At 36.0% G+C, this 25,473-nt stretch overlaps 1 protein-coding gene across 2 annotated transcripts in view; it reads left to right on the top strand.

The window, feature by feature from the left end:
* The window catches only part of LOC150100883 (uncharacterized), a 211,958-nt gene extending 188,459 nt beyond the window's left edge, over window positions 1-23,499 (top strand). For both annotated transcript variants that reach the window (XM_090401599.1, XM_090401600.1), the window contains exon 7: window positions 23,385-23,499. In XM_090401599.1, the coding sequence (XP_090257725.1) occupies window positions 23,385-23,436 (52 nt within the window). In that variant the 3' untranslated portion in view covers window positions 23,437-23,499. The remainder of the gene's footprint in view (window positions 1-23,384) is intronic.
* The last annotated feature ends 1,974 nt before the right edge of the window (window positions 23,500-25,473 follow it).

Below are 25,473 nucleotides of genomic sequence, written 5' to 3'. Positions count from 1 at the left end.
CTCTTCTCTCTTCTTCTTCGCACAAAAAATCTGCCTCGTGGTTTCTCCGTTAACACAGCATAGTAACTAGCGCCAAAATGTGCACTGGCGGATAATTTCATACAGCACTTAATTTCTGTTATACTGGCTATGTCCTTGGCAATGATTTACGTAAATGGATTAAGTTCTGAGTTTCCGTGCCCAGTTCACATTGGAAATATATATATATATACTCTGCAAAGAATTAATACAGGATAAATAACTAACAACTATTAGAACAACAATTATTTTATGATTATGGAATATACATCAGTAAGTGAATAATTTGCTATTTATCTGATGAGCAAATTTGGCTCAGGGAATGGCAGACTATGTTAAATCCTGAATGAAACACTATTATATTATAATTCCTTTCATTCAGAATTTAACAGTATCATCACAACACCATAGATCTTTTCCACCTAGACTGGAATCCATAGAATCAACTCCTAGCTGAGCAGGGCAACTGCATCACAATCCACTTTCCAACATAGAAGTAACATCATTGCTCCCCCCTGCCAAAAAAAGGGAGAAGAAAGAAATTTTTGTGGGATTTAACAGAATGAATAATAATTATCTGTTACTTTCATGTAAATATGTAATATTGTCTCATAGCAACTGCTATTTTCTTGTAAGTTGTAGTAGTATCATGTTATAATAACTTATTTGTATACAAAATGTAACATAATCTTATAACAACTGTTATTCTTATTGTAATTTGTAATGTTACCTTAACTCAACAATCAATGAGCATATGAACTCTCTGCCCGACTACAGAGACCAAAGCTGGTTAGTCCTTGTACATAAGATTGTTACTTTTAAATTTAAAAAAAAAAAAAATCTCTCTCTCTCTGCACTGTGGTGATTTCATAGAGAAGAAAGGAATCAATTCAATTTTTAGCTTTTCATCTAGTATTTTTATGTTCAAAATGTTAGATGAAACTGAAACCAGATTCAGGATTGGTTGATATCAATATTTTTCTTGTTTAACAGATGAATAAAATTAAAAATAATCTGAAATGGGCATAAATTTTTTGTGTCAAAACTTTTCAGCTCAGCTTTAACTTGTTTTTTTATTATTATTATTATTATCAACACCCGACCTCCATGGAGTCAGAGACTCATCGTGGGAGTTACTCACTATTGCATACAATGCTCATCCAACTATGTCTTAAACTGATTCAATGTGTCCACATCCACAACACACTCAGGCAATGCATTCTACTCACCAACCATCCTCCATGTAAAGAACCTGCTTCTCACTGCTTTGCTCACACCCTCCTTATACAGTTTTCCAGCAATGGCCCCTTGTTCTACTTCCCTCTCCAATTCAATGAAAAATCTCTTCCATGTCTACCTGATAACAACCCCCGACCAGTTTATATGTCTCAATCACATCCCTCTCTTCCTCCTATTCACGAGGCTCTGCAACTTACATTCCCTCAATCTGTCCTCGTACTCCACATTCCAAAGACCACTGACTACCTTTGTGAATCTTCTCGGTACCCTTTCCAACATATCCTCGTCACCATGAAAACCCAGCAACCAAATCTGTGTACAATAATCCATATGAGGCCTGATCAAGGCCTTATACAATGAAATCATAACCTCTCTATTTCTGCATGTCAGGGTTCTCTGCATCATTGCCATTATTCGATGTGATGTCTTCACAACTTGTGCAATGTGGCACCTGAATTTCAGGTCGTTGTCCACCATCTCCTCTACTTCTGTTAAAGTTTCCCCACCAAGTGTATACTTGGCATCCCATCGTTGCCTACCAAATCTCAAAACCTTACGCTTGGCAACATTGAACTGATAGTTCCACTTATCTGCCCATTCATGCAATCTATTCAAGTCCTCTTGTAAGGCATTAACATCGGCTTGACTGTGCATTGCCCTCCCCAGTTTTGCATCATCTGCAAACAGCTGGATATCACTAGTTAAACCCAACCCAATATCATTAACATACAAATTGAACAACAATGGCCCAAAACTGACCCCTGTAGCACATCACTGGTGACCTTTCTCTTTTGAGATACTGCAACCTCATATACAACTTTCTGATACCTATCTGACAGCCAGTCACATCTTCTGATCCAACACAGAAGTCTGTTATCCAATCCTATCTCTTTCAATTTAATTAAGAACTTGTCATGTGGCAGTCTATCAAAAGCCTTTGCAAAATCCAAGTACACCACTGTATATGCATCTTCTCTGTCCAAAGTATTTGTCACCTTGTTATAGTACATAAGTAAGTTAATGAAACATGATCTCCTATTAACAAACCCATGCTGATAACCACAGAGAATATGCTGTTATCAACCCATTTCTGTATCTTACTTCTCACCAATCTCTCCAGGACCTTCACCACAACTCCAGATATACAGACCGGTCTATAATTTGAAGCTACAGCCTTATCACTGCCTTTATGCAGTGGAACAATTTTACCCTCCTTCCATTCCCTTGGAACCTTTGCTGTTGCAAAACGCTTGTTAAACAGGCTTGCCAATGCTACTGCCAATTCCCTGGAACATTCTCTTAAGATGCTTGGTGATATTTCATCAAATCCTATTGCCTTATTAACATCAAAGTTATTTATTTCTGCAAATATCTCCTGCTCACTCACAATTAAGCTATCCTCTTCTATGTCCTCTACACTTAAGTTCCTCATGATTTCACCCTGATCAGGATGAAACACATTATAAATTAATCACTGAATACCTCAACAATGTCTTCTGCAGTAGTTACGTTCTACCACTTTCATCCCTTAACTTCATCTTTCCATGATCATTCTTCCTTCTATTTGCCACATATCTAAAAAAAACTCTAGGGTTTTTCTTAGCCTGATTTGTCAATTTCTGCTCATACTCTACTTTTCTTTTCCTTACTAACTGAGTCACTCTCCTGGCTTGTTCTTTATATTCTTCATGTGACTGATTACCATTATTCATCTTGTACTTCCTCCAAAGGACTTTCTTTTTCCAGATTTTATGCTTAAGCTCCACATTCATCCATTTTACACCAACCTTATTCAGCCTTTTGGCCTTCGGGATACATTCGTACATTGATGTTGTTATGTATTTTTTTGTAAGTTCCCATGCAGCATTTATTTCCTCACCACTGAACTCCTCGTTCCATGTTATAGCTCGAAGTTGTCTCTTAAGCTTGTCATAATCACCAGCCTTATAATTCCACATATATCCTTTCCTCGCAAAAGCTTGCATATGACTAGCTACAACACAGGTGATTACTTCATGATCACTTTCACCAACTGGAGGAAAATGTGAAATCCCTCTAACAATTACATCCTCTGATGAAATGATGAGATCTGGAACTTGATCCTCACGTGCCTTTCTTTACATGTGTTATATTTAGGTGTATTTATATTTTTTTCACCTTCCTTACTTTCAATATCTACCTTCAATTCTTTATTTTTATTCTATATTTATATTCAATATCTCGTCTTTGTGTTAATCGATTTACTTTACTTCTGCCTTAAACTGATTACCCTGATAATCCTATCTTAACACAAGCTATGGTGCTAAACTACGAAGGCTATCTATCTACTTGGCCGACTACTTAGAGTAACCACGTGTATTGAACTCTCAGACAAAGGGCCTCTTTCCTTTTTTGGAGACAAGTCCCTTGTAATTACTGTCTGGAGTTGTTTCCGCGTCGGATACTGGCAAATTTATTTGTTCTGCTGCACTTTTCTTAGGTTAGGAGGAATCCTTAACCAGGGAACTTCTCTGTATAATTTCTCTCAGAAATTATACAGAGGTGATTATCCCTACACTTATCCTTCAGTACATAATTATCTAACTAATTATACTCAATGATGTTTGCAATCATGGCCTATAAATATTTTGTTATTCTCCGCATTAGGTTCTGAATTTATGAGCGATGAGTTGAATTCAGGCACAGGCTAATTTCAGGTTAAAACATAAAGAACATTTATTAAGATCACTAAATTGTACATAGTTACATTCATTCTCACTATTAGATTAAAGTCATACTCAGGTGAGGAGCTATCATTGATATTTAGAACTTAATTGGAAATTTAACATAGGCTCCTTTTACGATTCCACTCATTTGACTGTACACAATACATATATCAAAACTCTAATCTTCTCAATTTATCCTATCAAGCTATGTTAAAGGCTGCAAATCATAATTATCACACTCTACCTAATTCACAATCTGAGGCAAAGATACCTATAGAGCTAGACCTTTTGCAGTTAACGCTAATCACCTAAAGTTCCTCACTAGAACGTTCATTCACGCTTAATACTTAACTGCAATTCACACTTATTTTACAGCATGCTTCTCTTCTAACATAAGGGAGAATAAAACATTATTTTACCAAAATAGTCCACTTTCTGCATACAGTACTAGGCTCTCCTTCCTTGAAAACTTAGTTTGGAACATCGTAGAATTACCTTTACGCACGTGGTCATACATGGTGTACGTCTTGTCTGCCCCTTTCAGCACGGCTGGTGATCTGTCCACGTTGGTCCGGTTCTGTTTCTGGTGATCCTATTCCACATCGTGGTCACGAATATGGGAACTACGGCTGCCGATATAGAACATCTACGGGCTATCCTGGATCCATCACGAGGCAAGATAGAACCATTCATCCAAGACGAGCAGGTCAAAAACCAAACGGTCATGACTCGAGCAAGGGCGAAAGTGCCACAGTCAAAAATCCTTCTGCAAGGGGGGGCTAACCCTTTTTATTTCACACCTTTAGCACCCTCTTTTTGTCTTACGAATCTTTGCCCGACACTCTCCTTCTTTTCCCGCTAGTCCATCCGGGTCGCTGTGTTTCCTTAGGTCAGCGTCTTCTGCGAATTCGAGCATGAGTCGCTTTCCGATAATTTGCACTGCCGCAAGCGTAATGCTTGCCAAGCACCTTGAACTTTAGGTTACATACGTTTCACATAGAACATATTATGGGCATTACAATTAACTAAAACATAATTCTTCACACAGAATAATTGCCATTTTTGATTCATGCCTTGTATCATTATATAAATTATTCATTCTATATACTCCTTTCACAATCACTTTCTATACTAAAGCTCAAGTATCTCTTAATTGTTTTCCAATTCTCGTTGAATCCTGAATAAACCAAATTTAAAAATAAAATTTTCCATTCAAGATTCAGCACATGTTGCTTGAGATAGCTATCTCTCAAGAACTTGAGAAATTCACTTTCCTTATTCCTAAATGCTATCTCTTCATTCCAATCTATACTGCTATAATTAAAATCACCCATAATAATTAGCCTTCCTTTGTTCAGTAAGGAAGGATAATTATGGGTGATTTTAGCCAGGCCTATAACAACATCCAACTAAATATGTCTTCCTCTCAACCTCCACGTTACACCTCACTGCCTCATAACCATTGCCACTATTTCCCTCTTTCATGTCTACCTTATGTGGACTTAATTCCCCTGCTATCATCAGCAGCACACCCCTTCCCTTCCTGCCCTTTCTATCCTCACGAAAAATACTGTACCCTTCCATTTCTATTCCTGTTACAATATCATCTTCATTCAGCCATGTTTCACTTATTCCAATGATTTGGGGATGAATAAACTCAATCACTGAAACCATTTCATCCCCTTTATTTTTGAAACTTCTGGCATTTGTAAACAAACACAACAGTTCATTTTTAGGTCTATAGCCAGTCCTATCCAAGCCATATGTTGGTTGTGATTTCCCCACTACACCTGCCAAATCACCTTTATCACCACTTACCACATATACCTCCTCAGTCTCCACTTCTCCACCCACATTGCAATGTACTCCACCTTCATACACACATTCACTGCCACTTTCAACATTCACTCGTTCTCTCTGTGCCATGTCTCCCTGTCCACCTGAGCTCCCCCCGTTTCCCTGTTCCTCTCGTATTCCCATTCTCTCTTCCTCTATCACCTCACTACTGTTTCCACTGCCAAACACTGCTGTTTCTTCAGTACCACTCTCCTGATTTTTCTCTACATCTCTTCCTTCTGATCTCTCGCACACATCACACATACTGTATATAATAAAGTAATATAAAGTAATTTACTGTATATAATAAAGTAAACATATAAAGTGTTCCACACACTATACTTTCATCCAGCAACACTTTCTCCAGCACACTCACTCAAGCCATTTAAATGCAACCCATCATTCCTGTATAATTTCATTCTTCCCTCAAACACATGCCATACATCCACAAACTCTACTCCCTTCTCCTCACACAGCTCTACCAACATACCATTCATGATTTTGGCTCTCCATCGCAACTCATCATCATTATACCTGGGTAACACACTGACAACCTTTCCTACTACACTGTTATTTTTCACTCATCTCAATAATCTCCTGATATTTATCCTCACCTCCTCCTTATGTCCACTTAGATCATTTGTCTCTACAATCACAACTAACACTCTCGCTCGTTTCTTCCTAATGTCTAACACCTTAATTATCGTACTCATTCTCCCACCCGGATAGCAGACCTTATGGACAGGGGTGAATGCTGGTCTTGAAATTCACGCTTGCTGTTATCATTCAGGGAGTGAGAGGTGTGATTGAAATCTGATTATCGGAATAATGAATTCAGCTAACCCTCGTATAACACGGATGTTAGGTTCCATAGAAATGCTGCGTTATATAAATCGCATTATACGAGACTCAGATTACATACAAAAAGTAGGGTTATGTTCCGAAATCGGTTTTTTTAAAAAAAATTATATAAACAATGACATATCCAACAAAAAAATATTTTTATTTAATTCAGGTAATTCATGTAAGTTAAGAAATCATATAAACTATGACACAAATACATAGTTTAAAATTATAAAAATAACAAATTGTAATTAAGCTTCATTGCATGTAATGCATAAATGTTTTAGGCAAATAAAAATTAGTGCATATTTTAATCTTTCATAGCACGAGGATTTGAGGATCGGTTAATAAACATTAGTTTTGTCATGTAATCACCTGATGCATTACTACAAAACAGTAGAGTAATTCTGTCTTTGGAAACTTTGAATCCATGAGCTGATCTTTCATTTTTCGAAATATAGGTGTGTTTTGGCATTTTTTTCCAATATAACCCAGATTCATCAGCATTGAACACCTGGTCTGCATTATAAATGTTTATAAATGTTGAGAGTTTTTTGTTTAATAAGATTTCCACCCAAAGGAATTTTCTTTCAAGTGTATCTTCTTTCCAAATCATTAGAGATTTCTTCATTTTTCTCTTAGAAAATTGCGTACACAGCAACGAGCTTTGCACTTACCGTTGACCCAGCAATAAACACTTTCTCAGATTTTATGTTCATTGTGTTCAATTGTTTGAATTGTTGATTCATTTAAATTCAAAGTCCTTACAACAACTGGTTTTTCTCCATTTTTCAATCAATCCATGATTTTAATTTTTTTTCTTCGAGACGAATTTTCTCTTTTCGATATTCATTTTTTTCCCCTTTCAATGCAATTTGTGGCCATTACTATAAAAATATTTTTTTTTACATAAAAAAGCATTACATATTAATTATGTATGTAACTCACCAGAAAATAAAGTGCTCAGCTTGAGATAACACACTTATGATTTTTAATGCGCTTTCCTGGCAGAAAACGAAGACAATTTTCAACAATAAACACTTTATACGGTATACAAATGATGTACACGCATGCTAAAAGGTGTTTCCCCTAATATAAATTCACTACTTATAACTATCTGCACAATATGGGCAGACACAAATTTAACGAAGATAAAAGTTGATTTTTAAGTAATGCAGTGAAAAATATATGAAAAGATAAAGGGTTACTTCAATTTCTAGACTGTTATATCTGACTTGTTATATACCGCGTTATACGAGGGTTACCTGTACTGACCATTTAAAACTATATATTTAGAAATACATTTAATCATACAAATACAACATTTATTTTACAAATGATATTCTATATTTTTCAATTTAGCTATTTGAATAGAAATTTACTATTTCTAGATATACACAAAGCTTTTGACTCTGTATCACATGAAATTTTAATAAAAAAAATTAGAAGTCATAGGAATATGAGGTACTGCCCTAAACTGGTTCAAAAATTACTTAAATACCTGATCACAAATTGTAAAAATAACCAACAGCTATAGCAGCTGCAAAACAGTAGACTGCGGTGCACAAGGATCTGTCTTGGGATCAATTTTATTTAATATTTATATCAATGACTTCTGCAATCTTAAACTAAACAGTAAAATAAATACTTTTGCAGATGATACAGTACTAATTTTCTACAGACACAGCCGAACAAATGAAAACCATCGTGAATGCTGATCTTTTGAAGGTAACAAATTGGTTCCAGTCAAACAAACTCACTCTGAATGTCTCAAAAACTAAATATGTAAATTTTAACTTGTGAAATACAACTGGCAAAATGAACTTCACTGCACAATGAATTTTGCATGATTGGAATTGCAGGACAAATTCAAATTGCAACTGCGAGAAAAGTGAAAAAGTCAGTGTAATAACTTACTTGGGATTAAAAATTGATAGTAGTTTAAGCTGGAAACTGCATATTACCGATGTCATAAATAAAATAAGGATTATGTTAAACAGATTCTTAAATTTAAATATGCTAAAAATATTATATTCTGCCTGGATTCAAAGCACAATACAATATGGTATATTAAGTTGGGGAGGAATCTATCGCACTATGCTGAAAGCTTTAGTCTCGACTCAGCATAAAGTAATTAAAATCTTAACTAGAAACTTATATAAGGATACTGCAATGTGTAATAAATACACCATACTAAACATACTATCCCTTAGATATTTATATATCTGTAGGGCTATTATTCATAAAAAACGACAACGAATATGTAAATATCAAACAAGATGCTTTCCTTATTCTAGTAGCAAGGCTTATACGTTGGTCATACATAACTGGTAATTAGCTTATGGAATTAACAACGCATATAAAGGATATTAATTAAAGGCAGCTTTAATGAATAACTTCAATATTTCGGCAACGTCACATTGCCATCTTCAGGAACATAAAAATGTGGTATGTGCATGCAGGCACTAACAAAAGCTAATATTGTTCCTAAAGTCCTAATGGTGCCCTCTGGCAGGCTAATTTGGTTGTCTTGGCCATTGGACTGAAGTTCTCATAATGTAAGTCTTCCAAATTTGGGGTAGTTTCATGCACCGAAATTTGTTGAGGTTTGGAACGTTTTTTAGAGCTGCTGATGATTCCTTGAATAATCTTTCGTACTTAAACTTGCTACGGTGTATTATTTTAGTTTTCTTCCAACAAATTCTATGGTGGGTATGGGTATCTAAGGCATGGTCTGCCAGCCCAGAGTGGCTGTATTGGTGAAACCAGATGTAGTCTTTGTGTTCTGAAATCCTGATATTTGCTGTCCTGCCTGTTCCAAAGTAGGACAATTTGCAGCTGCAAGGGACCTGGTATACACCAGGTAGGGTCTAGGAGAAGTGGTTGGTCTTTGGCAGAGTGGATAAGGAATGCCAACTTTTTATATGGTCTATAACAAGAAGTCAGGTCATATTTTTTGAGGATACTGGTTATTTTCTCAGAGGTGCTCTGAATGTAGGGGATGGTGATAGATTTGGTGTAATCTTTATTGTGTGTGTGTGTGGGGGGGTTTACTGGCTTTAGTATTTTTTAAATTATTTTTTGGGCGTTATAGCCATTGGCTAAGAAAGTGTTGAGGATGTAGTTTAGTTCAGTGGTTAGGGCATCGTCATCTGAGCGGATTAATTTTGCACTGTTATATAGTGTTTTTATAACCCTGTATTGTTGTGAGGGGGGGGATTGCTGGTGAATGTATCTGCCTGTATGGGTGGGTTTTCTGTAAACAGAGAAAACCAAAGATCCATCAAGCGGGCGAGTGATTAAAGTGTCTAGGAAGGGGAGGGTGTTTTCCTCTTTTTCTAAGGTGAACTGGACTTTGGGGTGTTGGTTGTTTAAGTGTGTTAGGAAGGAGTGGAGTGGATCTGAGCCATGTGGCCAAATAGTGAACACATCATTCACGTATCGAAGCCAAATAGTGGGTTTTTATGGGGCGGAGTTTAAGGCTTTCTCTTCAAAGCTCTCCATAAAGAAATTGGCCAAGGGTGGGGAAAGTGTTGAACTCATGGATGTCCTCTATATCTGTTTGTAGAATTTTCCTTGCCAAACGAAATAGCCTGAGTTCATTGTGAATTGAAATAAGGCTGAGATATCGGGAGGAAACTTGGCTTGGATGCTCTAGGGTTTCTTTGAGTGGGACATTAATGAATTGGGAGGAGACGTCAAAACTGACCATTATGTCAGTGTGTTGGAGTGAGAGGTTTTCTATACTGGCTTTAAAGTGGGCTGAGTTTTTTATGTGTGATGGTGTGTTGCCAGTATAGTGTGTGAGCGTTTTGGCTAAATGTTTGGCTAATTTATATGTGGGGGAATCAATGCCATCCACTATGGGATGTAATGGCACATTTTGTTTATGTATTTTTGGGAGTCCATATAATTGGGGGATCTAGAGTTATAAGGTTTTAGTTTGTTAGTGACTTCCAGACTCCTTAAGAAAGTCACTTCTTGGCCTGTGGAAGTCACTAATAAACTAAAACCTTATAACTCTAGATCCCCCAATTATATGGACTCCCAAAAATACATAAACAAAATGACTTAAGCTTACCTTTGTAGTCCTTTTGACATAATCAAAAGGACTACAAAGGTAAGCTTAATGCTTTAGTACTAAACCGTATTACCTACCTCCCTATTGAATATAATCCTACCAGCTCTCAGATTAGAATCAATAGGGAGGTAGGTAATACGGTTTAGTACTAAAGCATTAAGCTTACCTTTGTAGTCCTTTTGATTGAGCACCACAGTGGCATTTCCCTTATCCACTTTGGTGATTACTATTTTTTTGTTTTTTTTTCATTTCTAGTAGAGCTGCATATTCGTCTTTGGATAAGTTGGTTTTTGGAGGTTTCGCTTTGGTGAGAACACTGGCTACATCCAGTCTGACGTTGTTGGCAATATGTTTTATTTGGATCATGATTTCCTCAGCAGGTATTCTTTTAGGAGCTAGGCCGAAATTGTGGCCACATGAAAGTGCGGTGAGTGCTTCAGGCTTTAAAACTACAGACGAGAGGTTGACTACAGTGTTCAGTGGTGGCTGTGGTAAGGAAGTAGAATTCTTTATCAGCTTTTCGTATTTTTTCAAACCCCAAATTTGGGAGACTTACATTATGAGAACTTCAGCCCAACGGCCAAGACAACCAAATTAGCCTGCCAGAGGGCACCATTAGGACTTTAGGAACAATATTAGTTTCTTGCCTTCTTCCTCATTTGCTTTTGTTAGTGCCTGCGTGTATATACCATATTTTTATATTCCTGAAGATGGAAACGTGATGTTGCCGAAATATTGAAGTTATTCATTAAAGTTGCCTTTAATTAATATCCTTTATATGCGTTGTTAATTCCGTAAGCTAATTACCAGTTGTGCTTTTCTTAGTTGACATAAGGGCCTAAAATATATAGTTCCAAAAGCAAATAAAGAAGCAATACACAAACATTATACTTATTTAGCACCAAAAGTATTCAACACACTACCTTTAACAATAAGAAATAAAACTAACCCAAACAAATACAAAACTTAATCAAAGAGTATTTATTTTCCCACAGAAATGAGGAATCTCTGTTCAAAATAATTGTATAAATTATTGCTTTTTAGCAATTTGTATTCAAAGATCATAAAAATTTTAATGCTATTTAACTGCTTTATTTTGTTCCTAATTAATTGTTATGCTACATATTAGCATGTCTCCTGCGATTTTATTATGTAATTATATTATAATAATATGTAATATGAATGTACATATATGTATATAATGAAAATGAATTACATAAATTTTTGTAACTTTATGCATGTCATAACCTGGATGAGCTGTTCTCTTAGGTTATACATATGATTGTTCAACATTTTGTACTATCATAGGAAGCTTACAAATAAATTTTACTAGTTAAAAAAAAAAAAAATTCTACCCTACGGTTCTTCTTTATGAACTGATTAATAACATTGTCATAAAAAGTTGGTTGTAACTTAATTTTCCCAAGCAACATGCACACTTGTAAAGGCTGCTGAAACTCACTGGCTAGAGCTACGTTGACTGTGTATGGCCTGTGGTTTAAGCAACAGTGAGACGCGTGAAATGGCTATGCACGTGCATAAAATCACAGTGCTGTTGCGAGGACTTGTAAGCTCCTACAACGGAGCAAGCCACAATAGCTTTGACTAGACGAGCAAGCATTGGCTTCGATACACAACACAAAGCTCAATTATTGCCGTGCAAGCTTAAGACGTCTTCTGTCTACAAAAATAAAAGCCTAAATGGAATACTTATAAATGCATGTGTTTATTAACAAATAAATAGTACTTCTTTCTCAATTAATGAGCTTGCGCTGCAAGCATGGAGAACTCGCCACTACTTATGGACTCTGTCAGTAACTAGCCTCCTAATTATGGAGTCTCCATATACCGCTATCCTGGAATCACTCATCACTTCTTTTACTCTTTGTTCTTTCATTCTGTTTTCTTGCACACTTTCATTAATTTCCACTAGATGCCTAACATCACTCAATATATTCTTCATTTAATTTTTCATTTCCAATATCTGTTTCATTAAATCTTGCATTCCAACAATTTCACTCTCTATCTCGCTACCTCTCGTTCGGCCGCACTTTACTTCCTTTTCCTCATTCATACCTTCCTTCACCCCCTTATCACTAATTTTCGCTTGTACATCTTTGCATTCTTTCACTCCTTCAATTTCTCCAACTTTCATTTCACTTCCGTTTTTTTAAAACTTCTTCTGTAACTTTCGCTTCTAATCTTTGCATTCTGTTACTCCCTCAGTTTGCAACTTTTTCCGGAGCTCTTTCTGAAACTACACAACTTACGGCCCTCTAGCAGGGATTATATTATTATTTTAGTAGCAGTTCAGGAATGTTCATTATATTCAGTGTTTTTTTTTTGGGGGGGGGGGTTACTATGCAATGGAACATGTACCAGCACCTCTATTAATAGTGATGTGTGACATACGAATGCAGTACATGCAGAAAATAATATTCAGTAATTTTTTTATATGTTCACCTAGTAATCACATAAGCTTAATTTTTTTTAATGAAGTTTGCATTTCGACTACATCTATTATTGTGATATTTGCTATATAAAACTTTATAACTATTTTTAAACATTTAAATAATTTTCTTCATATATTAACACATTTATGCTAGGCTGCATCTCAGGCAGGGGAAGAAGCAAGGCTTCCCTTGCTTCTTCCCCTGGTCGTAAACCAGTGAAATCCTGGTACATTCATTATGATGTGGAATGTGAGAACCCTCCTACAAATTGGAAAATTGAAGAGAGAAATGGATAGAATAAAAATAGCCATATTGGGAATTAGTGAAATGAGATGGACTGGAACTGGAGACTTTTGGAGTTGTGATTACAGAATCATTTATTCAGGTGATGAGACAGCAAAAAATGGAGTTGTGGTGGTTCCCAATAAGGAATGGGGAAGAAGAGTAATCAACTCAGTAAAATGTAGTAGCAGATTGATAATGGTAAAACTAGAAACAAAACCAACAAATATTATAATAATACAAGCTTACATGCCTACTAGCGACCACAGTGATGATGAAGTTGAGAGAGTATATGTAGATATTGAGAATCTAATCAAACTGACCAAGAAGGAAGATAATCTTACTGTCATGGGGGATTGGAATGCAGTCATTGGTGAGGGCAAAGATGATAGAGAGGTGGGAAAGTATGGACTTGGATGCCGAAATGAAAGAGGAGATAGACTTTTGGAGTTCTGCCACCAATTCAATCTGATCATTACTAATACCTGGTATGAGGTGCCAAAAAGAAGGTACCAAATAGATTATATTATGACAAGAAATAGATTTAAAAATCAAGTAAAATCATGCAAAAGTTACCTGGGAGCTGATGTTGATAGTGACCACAATTTGGTTTTATTGAAATGTAATCTGAAATTTAAAAAGTTGTCACAACCAAGGAAAAGGCCCAAATGGAACATAAGTAACCTGAAAACAGAGGAAAACCATAGAAACTATAAACAGCAAACTGATGAAAGCATTAAAACTGGAGAGAGGGAAAAGAAAAACATAGAGGGAAAATGGACTCATTTGAAGGATACAATCATCAAGGCCACCAATGACTGCATAGGATTAAGGATGAAGCAAATAAAAAAAAAACCATGGATCATCCAGGACATTCTAGATCTAATAAATGAAAGAAGAAAATACAAATCCTCCCTAAAGGAAGAAAGCAAAGACAAATATAAACATATAAAAAATATGATAAATAGAAAGTGTAAAGAAGCAAAAGAACAATGGTTTACAGAGAAATGTAAAGAAATAGAAGATCTAACAAAGACTGGAAGAATCGATAAAGCTTATAACATTGTAAAAGGAATAAGCCAGCAAAACAAGACAAGAAGTACAATTATCAAAAATAAACAAGGGAACATACTTATAGATAAGGAAGAAATTTCGGAAAGATGGAAGGAGTACTTAGAGGATCTATATAGTGGAAAAGATCTAGATGCCAAGGCTATAGAAGATGAAACAAGACTTGATATGGAAGAAATTGGTCCAACTATATTAAAAGATGAATTTGAATGGGCACTGAATGAATTGTCAGCCAACAAGGCACCAGGCACTGATAACATCCCCTCAGAATTAATAAAATACTCAGGAAACATAACTAAGTCATACCTTTTCAAGATCATAAAGGATATTTATGAAACAGGGATCATCCCCAAAGATTTTACACAATGCTCTATCATACTCATTCCTAAAGTAAATAATGCAAACAAGTGTGAAAATCATCGAACAATAAGCTTAATATCACATGCTTCGAAAATACTACTCAAAATTATACAAAAAAGACTAACAAAGAAGGTTGAAGAATATGTTGGCAATGGCCAGTTTGGATTCTGGGGTGGGGGGGGGGGGGGGTGGGGGGGGGGGGGGGTGGGGGGGGGGGGGGGTGGGGGGGGGGGGGGGTGGGGGGGGGGGGGGGTGGGGGGGGGGGGGGGTGGGGGGGGGGGGGGGTGGGGGGGGGGGGGGGTGGGGGGGGGGGGGGGTGGGGGGGGGGGGGGGTGGGGGGGGGGGGGGGTGGGGGGGGGGGGGGGTGGGGGGGGGGGGGGGTGGGGGGGGGGGGGGGTGGGGGGGGGGGGGGGTGGGGGGGGGGGGGGGTGGGGGGGGGGGGGGGTGGGGGGGGGGGGGGGTGGGGGGGGGGGGGGGTGGGGGGGGGGGGGGGTGGGGGGGGGGGGGGGTGGGGGGGGGGGGGGGTGGGGGGGGGGGGGGGTGGGGGGGGGGGGGGGTGGGGGGGGGGGGGGGTGGGGGGGGGGGGGGGTGGGGGGGGGGGGGGGTGGGGGGGGGGGGGGGTGGGGGGGGGGGGGGGTGGGGGGGGGGGGGGGTGGGGGGGGGGGGGGATTCAATTTGGCGACCTAAACTTATTTAAGTTAAGGGATATTACATCCCATATTGTTTCATAGCCGAATAAGAAACTCAAAGAGTTTCATGCCGAATATAGTAAATATATAAAGTTCGGCGAGTCCAAGTGTAAGCAAATACCTGGATAGTGTTACAACTGACCCTTTAGGGAGTGCAACACTGAGGCAACTCATGGTAAGGGTGGAGCAAGCTCCGATCACTATTCTTGATATTTCCCCATAATGTGAAACCCAGCTCCTAGGAGCTGTATTACTGTTCTACATTATGAGTGAGAGAAGGTCACTACCCAGACCGGTTTCAACCTTTATTGAGGTCTCATCAGTGAGTAGGTAGACCTAGAAATACCAAGTTTGTAGCAAACCACTATCCAGGTATTTGCTTATGCTTGGACTCGCTAAACTTTATATATTTACTATATTCGGCATGAAACTCTTTGAGTTTCTTATTCGGCTGTGAAACAATATGGGATGTAATATCCTTTAACTTAAATAAGTTTAGGTCGCCGAATTTGAAGCCTTTGGCTCTTCATATAATTAATAATTTATTAGGACACCTTCTTGGCAATTCTCATAGTAGGGTTATATACGTTCTGTTTGCTACAAACTTGGTATTTCTAGGTCTACCTACTCACTGATGAGACCTCAATAAAGGTTGAAACCAGTCTGGGTAGTGACCTTCTCTCACTCATAATGTAGAACAGTAATACAGCTCCTAGGAGCTGGGTTTCACATTATGGGGAAATATCAAGAATAGTGATCGGAGCTTGCTCCACCCTTACCATGAGTTGCCTCAGTGTTGCACTCCCTGAAGGGTCAGTTGTAACACTATCCAGGTATTTGTTTACGCTTGGACTCGTCGAACTTTATATATTTACTATATTCGGCATGAAACTCTTTGAGTTTCTTATTCGGCTATGAAACAATATGGGATGTAATATCCCTTAACTTAAATCCTTTTAAACTGATATAAAAGTTGTAGAAAACAAAACAAATATTGCTTCAGTTTTAGCATACAGTAATTTACTTTTTACTAAAGTAGTCTTTTAGTGTTCGTTGAACCATCCATGTCTTCTTTGTCTCTTCAAGTACTAGATCTCTGTAGCATTTGATGGCATTATTGAGACTTTGATGCTTCTTTCCAAATTCGGGTCGGCATTTATGAGAAAGTTGGAAGCTTCGGTGATTTTTCTCACAAAAGTTGAACAGTCAGCAAAGGAAAATTCTTCAACCACATGTGAAGAATATTTTTCATCAGTGGAGTCATCTTCGTCTTCTACTTCATTGGCTCATTGTTGTTCCAACTCCAAAAGGGTTTCATCATCCATATTATTTGAATGAGAATCAATACATTCATTCACATTGTTACAATCTAAACTTGTAAAACCAAGATCTTTGTCCATCTGCACAATTTCTGTTGAGATTTCCTCCTCCTGTGTTGCAAAGGCAACAAACTTCTTTGAACAATGCGGCAAGATATTATGCCATATGGCTCTCATGTTGCTTTGAGTCACCTCTTGCCAAGATTCATAAATATTTTGAATGGCATTTTTTAAGTTAAATTTCTTCCAAAATTCACTCAAAGTCCAAGAATCTTCTTCTGCTGCAGCTTTAATAGCTTGAGCAAAAGTTCATCTTAAATGGTAAGCCTTGAAAGTGGAGATAACACCTTGATCCATCGGCTGCAGAATTGATGTTGTGTTTGGAGGGGGGGGGAAATGAATCTTGACATTTTCATCTAAGTCAGTCAATAGAGTTGGATGGCTTGGCACATTGTCTAATAAAAGCGAAATTTTGAAAGGAATATCATTCTTTTTACAATAGCTTTTAATTAAGGCAAAAACAAGTTTTAAACCAGTCTTCGAAAATTGAGCGAGTCACCCACGCTTTTTTATTCAAACGCCAATGAACAGGTAAATTGTTCTTTGTAAAGCCCTTAAGAGCTCTTGGGTTTTCCGCTCTGTACACTAACAGTGGCTTCAATTTTAAATCACCTGATGCATTAACTCCTAGTAAAAGTGTCAATCAGTCTTTTGACACTTTATACCCAGCTTGTGTTTTTTCCTTCTCTGCTAGAAATGTGCGCAATGGCATTCTTTTCCAGAACAAGCCAGTCTCGTCAGCATTAAAAATGATCATCTGTGTAGCCTTCCTTCTCAATAAGCTCCTTCAATTCATTGGGAAATAATTCTGCAGTTTTAGTGTCAGCACTTGTGCTTTCACCTTGGATTCTTATGTTATGGAGTCCTATATGCTTTTTGAAATTGTAGAGCCACCCATGAGTTGCTATAAAAGTTTCACTGGTTGTACCTCATTCATTTTCGCTTTCATTTTATTTTATTTTGTCATATAGACTTGTTGCTTTTGCTGGATTATCATTTGACTCAAAGGAATTTTTTTCTGGTTACAATCTTCAATCCAGATCATTAAAAGGCGTTCCATATTTTCCATTGTAGAAGATCGATTTCTCGTGATCACTTTTGACATATAAGAATCAGTGCTCATTCCATGTTGTTTAATCTTTTCTTTGCTCTGAATAATTGTTCGTACAAATGACCCATTCATTGAATTCGCACGTGCTATTTTAGCAAACAAAGTACCATTCTCATGACGTTTTATAATTTCAAGTTTCTTCTCTAATGTCAATTACTTGCGTTTTTTTTGTTACTCCAACAGTCTTCTTTGTTTTGTCTCTTCACTCATACTTAAATAAAAAAATATTAAATACTAATATTAACGTAAATAATAAAATGCCGCAGGGAAAGAACGTGTCTACATGAGAGCCAATCGAATAACTACTGCATAAATGTGACTTTCGACTGTCACTCATTATTACACTGACCGGCGGCTGGGAGTTGCCGGTCAGTGTAATAATGATAAGCGTAATAATAAGAACCATTGTTAGACCAAAACCGCATTATACAAGGTATTCCTATATACGCTGGTATTTTAATTAGTTGTGTTTTGTTTCTTGTGAGCAAAGCAGTGTTTTCATTTGGTACTGGAGGTGGGGGGGGGGAGTAGTTCTGATCTTAAAATCGCAGACGAAACGTGTCAGTTTCTATGAACTTATATTTACAAAAGGTAAGTTTAAGCACTCTCTAGTGTAATCTTATTAGTATGAAGACCCTTCTGACTGTCATAAGAGACATTGTGTGTACAGTAAAGTAACCATCCTGACAAAATTCCTCCTTATGAGATTTCTTTCTTTGTGAGCACCTCATTAAAGAAGGCTCCTAGTTCTGGATGCTACAGCTTAGATGATGCTTGGCTTTTCTGGGCCATAATGGATACATCAATAAAGATTCTTCTGGATTTCTTTGTGGTACCATGTTCAGTTATGCATTGCTGACAGACAACATTTCATGGCCATCACGAAATGCAGTTTGCTATTACAACATAGTGGATTTCATTGCTGAGCACAGCTAGCGACATGGCTGTAGCAGTAAAATGATGCAACCTTGCTTGTCGGTTTGCATGGCACTCCTTGCATCAGAATGCTCTTAATCAAATTAATCAAAGAGAAGAGCTTTGAAGGTTTCATATTGTCAATAGACATTATTAACAGGAAGGATATTAAATATTAATGATTCTTTTTTGCAAAATAAGCAAAGGCGCTTTTTGTGCTTTTACCTCTACAAAATTTTAAAAGTGATTCTGCTCATAAGCTTCTGTACAAATTGCTTTGATGTTGTATTAGGTACTACAAGAAAAACTCACCTCTCTTCAGGAGTATACACATATATTCATCTATTATTAGTGCTTTTGATTAAGGATTTCACTGGCTTGATAGCATATAATTTTTGCATTCTTGGTCAGTTTCTAAACTTATTTTTGAAGGCAAAGTGTTTTTGCATAATGATTATTAATTGAAAGGATGTTAAATATCCATTTTTCTTTCACAGCTGGATAATATTCTGAAACTTGAAAAAGTTTAAAAATTAATTTATGGGTACTTTTGATTAAGCCTTCAATGGCTTAACAGCTGTTTTGAATTGTTGGTTCTCAATCAGAGATCAGAAAAAAACCTAACGAGTAAAAATAACTCTCTTCTGAATACTGTGGTAATGCCATGTTGGAAAGTTGTATTCTATATAAGTGAACTCAGTTGGTACATGAACATAAGCATTGAAAGAAGAGCCTAGAAGACTTCAGTTGCACATAAAGGTTTTTATTGAAAAGATATTTATTCATTATTCTTTCATAGCCGAATAACATTTTGAAACTTTGTTGGTCGAATAAATAAAATAAATAGCATAAATCAAATAATCACTGGTCAGTTTCAAAACAAAAGTGTGAATGTAGCCTTTCTACTTAACGTGATTTATGCACCAAGTTTGCTTATGTAGAATACACTTGTCTGGCATAGGATTATATTGAAACATAGGATTATATTGTAAGGTTTCTGTCTGTCTATGATGAGAACAAACAATTTGAAATAGCTCTCAAGCCAGTGAAACCTTAATCAAGAAAAGCTAATAAAAGGCAAAGGTTTGACTCGGATGCCAAAAGTTATATTTTCATAAGCTTTCCATCAATTTCAAAACTTTTTTTAAAGTTTCAAAATGTTATTTGCTAAGAAAGAATATGTATTTAATATCATTTTAATAAATGGCTTTATTATGCCAAATTGAAGCCATCTGATCACTTTCTTCAAAGCATATAATGATTATTTATTATATTGGAAGTATCCACATAGCCTTCTGCTATCTTTTACGACACCATCTCAGTGGGAGGAAAACTTATGGGTTAGATAATCTGGAAAATATGCTCTAGAAACCAAACACGAGATGCTTTTTTCCCAATAAAATAAGCAGGGTAGCTGTCTCTCACCTGGTGATGAAATTCCTCTATTCCTTTACAAAAATAAATAAACAAATAAAATAAAATTTAAAAAATGTACCTTATCACCAGCCATAGAAACTTTTAGATTTTCTTCTAGACCTTCTTAAACAGATACATTAGTTAATCTGACTAATGTATCTGCTTAAGAAAAGAATTTTAACTATAAAAAATTTGTATTTGTATCCTTTGTGACTTTGAAAAATTAATCATAGAAAAGTACATGCATGCATTCACAAGAAAAAGCAATCATTTGCCATAGTACATAGTTTGCTAGAGTGAATTTCTTTAACAGAGCATTGCATTTTTTTGAGACTTTGGCTCAATCAGTTCAGTAGTGTTTTATAATGAATGAGTTGGTTAAACCAGCTATAGACTTGGAATATGAGACATTGGCAGTCGGTCTGTATTTCTCATTGGCCCAAATTTAGCACATTTGAGAAAAGTGCACCCTGAAGCTTACTGAGTTCAAAAAAGTTTGGACTAAAAGACTTGTAATAATATCTATCTTTTAATTCTATGGTAATATTATTTATTTATTAGTATTTATCTTCGGACTGTGCCTTTGTAATGTCTTTTTCTTATCAGTTGTAATGTCGAGTTTATCGTCGTTGCTTGAGCTAGTTCTTCATTCACAAAACTTGTGATTATTCTTAATCCTTTTAGTCTATAGTTTCACTCCCCCCCCCCTTCTCTCAAGGCCGTAAGTAAGCTATTTCACATGTTCTAAGTGTAGACACTGGAATTAATTCCCTAATCTACCTTGCTGTATTTCTCTTGTATTGATCCTTAAAAAATTATTTTTCTTTTCAACTGCACCATTAAGGATCACATAAAATAATTGTTTTTCTTTCCGCTACATGCAAGAGAAACATTCAGCTAAGCATGAGAAATATCTCTTAAATTAACTCTAATTCAGGAAACTCCTAATTCTTAATATCAGTCAGTCGTGGTTCTATATTTTTATGAGACAGTGCATTGGTAAGACAAGATCAGGCAAGCTATTAACAAAACAAACATGTTTATTCATTCTAAGACAAATTAATTACAAAATTTAAACTTCACATATCAAGTATATGGTTCAGCCTAATACAACTAGATAACAATGGAGACAATACAAACACATGTCTAATTCTCCATACAATCATTCATCATTTTCGCTTAAGCTTTAGGACAAGAACATTAGAATTTCACATAAATTTTCAGACATGTGGATAGACTTAAACACACTTTATCCTTACTCTCGCTATAAACTGGAAAAAGTTAAAGCTTAATCCACATTCAATTTCTTTGCATTGCATAACATTAGCAAATTCCTTAAAACTCTATATGCTACTTATTCACATTCAAACAGAAGTATGGCTTTCCGACTTCTCTAATACTTTCTTTGCTAATTGACAATAGAAACAACATTTGTTGCTTAATTTTCACAATCTAGGAATTAACATAAAACACCTTACTTACAATCTTGCCAGCTCAATACATATAGTCTTACATCCTAAAGGTATACGGGCACGTTCCGCTTCTTCCAAAAAAGGAATTTCCGACCGGGCTCTAGGTTACGGCAGCAATACTACAGCACACACGTAGATCATCGAAGAATCATACGGTAGGACATCTTGAACAAACCGTCTCCGCTGCTATCTAACTTCCCATCTTCGTCAGAACTGCATGCTCGCAGGAAAGTGACTCTCTCCGTCCTTGGAAAAGGCTTGGCACAGGAACAAACTTCGAATCGAGAGTGAGCGCGAGATCCTCTTGCCCCCTCAATCTCTGCCTTTCATCTCAACCTTCCCGACCTTGGCCCTTCTTCAAATTAAGTCCCCCGGATTTACTGGAGGATTTTTCTATGCCACCCACGCTATCATTGAGTTTTGATTGGAAAACTCATAATCCGGTAACCTTTGCAATTTTTGCTAGCCTTAGGTTTATTTGCCTAATCCTGTTCTGAGCTTATTTTTTTTTGTTTTTACAATTCTAGTGGTCTTACAATAAATATTCTAACAATTCATTACCAGATTTAATACAGCAAAGTGAGTTATTACATTAATTTAATTAAAAGTATTTTATGTAAAATTTAATTTCCCATGTAAAATCGACATATAAAAAATTTACTTCTAATTTTTGTCTATACGAGATTTTAGACTGCTGCCTACTCACTTTCTTAAATAAAAGATATTTGAAGATATATTTATTCTTTCCCAATAAGGTTTCATACTGTGTTTTAGCCTTTTATGCCATTTCTTCGTTAAAGAAGAAATTAATTTAATGCATTATTACCATGGGTGGAGTAAGATTTTTTAATGAATTTTATATATACATTTGTATTTTTATTTATATTTTTACACTAACTGGAATGTTTTAGGTTTCTATGTGATTTCTTATTAGAATCAGCAGTTGTGAAATATCAAGCATTAAACATTGTTATGCCAAAGGTTGTATTTTTGTTAAGTACTTGCATTCACTCACAATAACATATTAAGAAACTACTGTTTTTTAACATTATATTAGTACTTATTGGTAAAAAATCATGATGCTTAACTCCACATTATCTCAGCTGAAAAAAAAAGGGCAATATAATGGGGTTCTCTTATAGGTCCCTTCGGTTAGCACACATTATCAGAAACTCTGGGATTGCTTCTTTTTTTTTTCTTTTTCCTGTTGTCTTTTGTAGATTTCAGTAATAACACCTGAAATCATAAAAGCAACACAAGTGATGCCACAACAGCGACAATCACGTTGTTTATAGCAAGTTGATTATGAATAACTACATCATTATCTATTCTCATTTCTTCTTGGCATGATAAATGTGTTCTTGGTAGAAAAATAATTAAAACATATATTTCAGGTTAATTAGGATTTTTTGACAAATATATAATGATCATGGTTACACATGATCAGTGTTGTCATTTTGCTTTATTTTATTTTATTTTATTTTATTTTATTGTATTTATTATTTATCTTCCAGAAGCAGAAAACTCCAATCAGAACCATTCTCCAAGTCAAAAGATAAAATCTGATGATGAAGAGTCAGAAAGCCTCTTACAATCACTAGTGTATAAATCTCCAATAATAGAAGCCAGTGAAGTTTCAAGTTCACAAGAAAATGAAAAGCTTAATGTTAATGGAGTAATAAGAAGACCACATAAAACATATACTAGAAAACATAACTCAGCCTTAAATTCTCAAACCAATTCACTTCTAAACTCAAAATTGGAGAATTCCAGTAATAAGACATCTTCAGACACTGAGATGACTGTCAGTTTAAATAAACATTTAGAAACTCAAGAAAATCTTCAAAACAAAGTTAAAGGGCATAAAATATCAAAATTGGTTCATGATGATGGTGAAATAAAAAATAATGAAGTTAATTCCACTAATAAATATCTCAGTAATGATAGGAAACTAGATCAAACTGAAGGTAAAAATATCAAAAGTGCAGATGTTTGCAGCAGTTTACTGATGTCTCCATTTGAACATAAAACTAGTTGTGACAGGTCTATTGATGGACCTGTAAAAAATTCGGTTGAAGAGATCACCAAATCAGATTTTATCAAAAATTTAAAATTGGAATCTTCTAGCAAGCTTCAGAATATGCAACAAAATTACCTGGAACATGATGAAAAGAATGCTGTGTTAAATGATATTAGTGATTTGTCTACATCTGCTATTGATCAAGGAAGTGGGGTGAAAGAGGTACAGCAGAAATCAATAAAAAATTTTAAAGAGTTAGAAGATGAAATTGCTGGTGGCAGTTCAGTCCTTGCAATGACAACTGAAAGCAAAAATTCTGTTAACACCTTGAAAGAGAATACTCAGTGTACCCAAGAAAATTCAATCAATCATGTTGCTGATACCCAATGTCAAAGCAATTTGAAGAAACAAGATTTGCTACATTCAGAACTAATCAATTCTAATCAGATTGTTACTGCTCCTTTAGCTGGTGATGGTGAGAATAAATCGTTAAAAGACACAAATGAAGATTTAAGTTTTCAAAAATCAAATAATGCTGGAAAAAGTGTAGAAGAATTTTTTACTGATGAGGTTCCTGTTGTTACCAAAGTTCATCAGGAAGAGAATTCAAAAAAATTAATTTCTGCTGAAGTAAAAACAGTAAACATTTCTTACAATGGGCAGAAGGAGCAAGAAGAAGAAAAGGATAATAAGAAAGAAATATTGCAGAGAAAACTGAAGAGAAGTTCCTCATTTAGTGAAGCCATTCAGTCTACAATTGATCTATCATCTGGTGAAAATCGAGATGAACATACCAAGTGTGAAATAAGTGAGAAAAGCAAGCAGAAGTTTGATTTTTGCACGTCATCTGAAGATGATAATACAAAAGAAATGAAATGGAAAAAAACAAGGAAACAAAAGAAGCTAAATTTTAAGAAATCGCATTACTCATCTGATGAAAGTGAGAAAGAACTTGCAAAAAAGGGAAACGAATCTGATGAAATTATGAGGATTAATTTAAATGTTTCTAGCTCTGAGGAAAGAGATGAGAAAAGATTTAAAAACTCTTCCATGCTAGAAAAGCCAACTGTCAGCACAGAAATGAAAAATCATGTTGAAATAACAAAAGAATCGTTAAAAAGACGAAGAAAAAAGGCAGTGTATCATCCATTAAAGTTGAAAAGAACAGATAACATTAAAAAAGAAGACTCTATCAAAGAAATATCCAGTGACAGAATGAAAGACTTAGGCACTACTTGTTTACCAAAAATCAAAGAGGAATCTCATGCTTTTGACAGAATTTTAAATGTTCCATCAGGCTGTCTTGACACAGAGAATGGTTGTGCCACTATTAATGGGAAAAAATTGTACACATTTAGTCCCGAACTGACTCAGCGTATGTGGAACATGGCATACATGTTATTTTCAACCCATTCTTCTATGTGACATTTGGTAGGAATTCTGTAAGATTCTGCTGCATTACATAATTTCATGCAGCTGCCTGAAATTATGTAATGTCAAGTTCTGTTGTCAGCTTGTTTATATTGAAATGAATAAAGTGATATCTGTACATAATATGTGTGAATTATATCTATCTATTTATT

The sequence above is a fragment of the Typopeltis vanoorti genome, chromosome 12 (assembly GCF_054136105.1).
Source record: "Typopeltis vanoorti isolate ZY-2024b chromosome 12, IOZ_Tvanoo_1.0, whole genome shotgun sequence".
NCBI classification, from domain to species: Eukaryota; Metazoa; Arthropoda; class Arachnida; order Uropygi; family Thelyphonidae; genus Typopeltis; species Typopeltis vanoorti.
This window is presented reverse-complemented; position numbering and strand designations above follow the sequence as displayed.